Genomic DNA, 2,698 nt, shown 5'->3' on the forward strand with positions numbered 1-2,698 from the left:
AAAATGATTAACGGCTCGGTTCCAAGCCTGAGAGTGAGAATTTGTTTATTGAGGCATTATAACAAAGTTGCCTATACGTGAGGTTTCTTCCAACTTTAGACGACCTGTCCATCTCAAAACAACCCCAAAGCATCAAAGTTACATCCATGATCTCACTGAAAAGTTGAATTAAGCAAAACATGGTGGGCAATCTTTTCGGGGTAAATGGGAAGAAACAACCAATTGGAGTGGTTGTTATAAAGTTATTGTGATTTTTGAGATGGCTGAGCTGCCCCTAACTAAGAAAATAAACCAAGTATATAAAAACTACCATTGAATTTAAAAAAAAAAAAAAAAAAAAAAAAGAGAGGAAGAAAAACCCATTACAGGGAAAAACAAGAATTTAACCAATTCCTCCTTCATACCATTAACTATCATTATACAATGAAACCCCATGAGAAGAAGGAATTACCCTTCACTACTCTTTTAAGTTTTAACCATGTAATCCATAAATTTTTGACTTAAGGTTTAGTGATCTTCACATCACATGGCATCCAACCGTATTCTCATCGCTGAAATAGTCTCCAACTCTTGATGATGTTGGTGGCTGAGATACCACGCTTTGATAGAAGTAGTGTCCTCGACCCAAGTAAATCGGAGGAGGAGGCATTGCATAAGAACCTACTGTATTATATGATAGAGGGATTGCAGAAGGCTCCACGATATAATAATACGGTGGGTAAGACGGGACGACATTACCGGTATCATGCACCATACTTGGCTGTATCGTGCAATTCACATGAGGAGGAGGAACAGAAGGATTAGGATTTTTGGTAACTTCCAGCTGTGGACTCCTACCATTATTGTCACTCTCTTTCTGATCCTTCTTTGATCCTTTATCCACATTCTTCACATTCTCTTTATTTTTATCTGAATTGTCACCAGAGTTGGAGCATTTTCCTTGGTCACAGCAACCGGATTTCTTTCCACCATCTCCATCTTTATTAGCTTTTGTAACTACTGCTTCTGCTTCTTTCTTTTCTTTTCCACTACTACTCTTCGAGTTTGCATTGGTCCATATTTCCGCTTGTTTTCCTATTTTTCCCAACTTCTTGATAAGAATTTGTGGATCAACATTGCCTAGGATTGTGACTTTAGGCTGTGAAGAGTCTATCTCTGTTTTGAAAACACCTATGAAAGTAAAAACCAAGAAATTAAATTAGATGCAAAGATTATCTTTCAATTATATAAAAGAAATAGGTTCTCTTCCGTTCCCTTGTTTATTACCTTCAATACTTTGTAACAACTTCTTCACTTTTCTCTTGCAACCATCGCAACAGATGACAGATACTTTTAGTTCAACCTTCTGGAAGAAAGCCAATGCAACTTCATCTCAGATATTCAAATAAAGAGGAGGAAAAAAAAAAAACCAAGTTTTGCTAGAGAAAAGAAAGAGAGGCGTTCAATTCCCACCTTTAAGTCTACTTCCTTGGCCATAAATGTCTCCTGATTAGTCTTCAGTTAATTCAATTTAGGGAGATGAAAGAGTAGCCAAGGAGAAACAGAACATAAAGGAAGAGAGGGAGAAAGGAAAAGCTGAGGATGCAACTACTAGTTGAAAGATGAGGGCCTTATATATAACTATAATCTATAGAGTACTGGGGACAAAAGGGTAACTATTTAATATTTAATAGTCGTCTCTTTTTTTTTTTTCTTTTTCTTAAAGCACATTTAGTTTAGACAGCTTTCTTTACAAGCAAAATAAATAAACAAATTCGACCTTCTATGAATGTTCCCAAATGTTACTTTGACCAAAGGTAAACACTACTTTCAACCCACGGTTGTGGCACTCCATCAAACAAAGAGTGGGGGATTCCCATGAAAAGTATTTCCTTAGAAAAACTGTACAAATCTCTAGAAGATCAATGTTGATATCTAAAAAATTATATTTTAAATATTTAATCTCACGTCAGATAAATACAAGACTTGTGCTCAACTTATAAATATTCTCACTCTCCTACATGATTGAGTATGAGTGAGAAAAAGACTGGGCCTCACGTGCACATGAGGGCCCAAGGTATCATGGGATTGCAACACATTATGTTTGGGGCCAACCTGTCAAAATCCTTAGTGAGTGTGTGCACATGTGGTGTGCACATAGAGGAGGTGCAAATCTCAGATTTAAACTTCATGTAACTTTTTTACTTAAAGATCTCATTTTTACCATTGATCTAACCATTAATGAACCAACTAAAGTCTACTCTCTCTTTAAGTCATTGAACCGTCTTTTGTTTTTCTCATTTTCATTGTTCGTACACTAACTGATTTGATCGAGTTCGTCGAAGGTTTGTTATTTTCGAGTGCACGATAAATAGACTTGTGACTGTTGAATTTTGAAAATCGATCATTACGTACATCAGCCACTAAATCAAACCGATAAGTTCATTCCAACTATTCTTACTGGCTGATTTAACAATAACATGTATTTCGATATTGTATTTTAGTGTTATGTACTTGGTTCTTTCATGATATACTTGATTCTTTGCCAAGTGTTATAGAAATCAGTGTTACATAACCCATGTTTTTTTTCTTGAAACCCAATCTCATTTACAATCTTTTTTTTTTTTTTTAATTAGATAGGTTTTTCGACTTTTATTATTGCTTCCAAGGAATTTATATACATTTTCAACCTTAGTAGTCATTGAAATTGTTACCCACC

General features: G+C 35.3%; 1 protein-coding gene across 1 annotated transcript; it reads right to left on the reverse strand.

The window, feature by feature from the left end:
• Positions 1-339: 339 nt before the first annotated feature.
• Positions 340-1,640, reverse strand: LOC147400724 (uncharacterized). Its single transcript, XM_086441708.1, has 3 exons — positions 1,453-1,640; positions 1,267-1,345; positions 340-1,170 (listed from the first exon to the last, which is right to left on the reverse strand). The coding sequence occupies exons 1-3, from the start codon at positions 1,474-1,476 to the stop codon at positions 518-520; spliced, it is 756 nt and encodes a 251-aa protein (XP_086297834.1). The 5' UTR covers positions 1,477-1,640; the 3' UTR covers positions 340-517.
• Between the last annotated feature and the right edge of the window lie 1,058 nt (positions 1,641-2,698).

Source organism: Akebia trifoliata, chromosome 5 (assembly GCF_017979445.1).
Source record: "Akebia trifoliata isolate Shusen 1 chromosome 5, ASM1797944v1, whole genome shotgun sequence".
NCBI lineage: Eukaryota > Viridiplantae > Streptophyta > Magnoliopsida > Ranunculales > Lardizabalaceae > Akebia > Akebia trifoliata.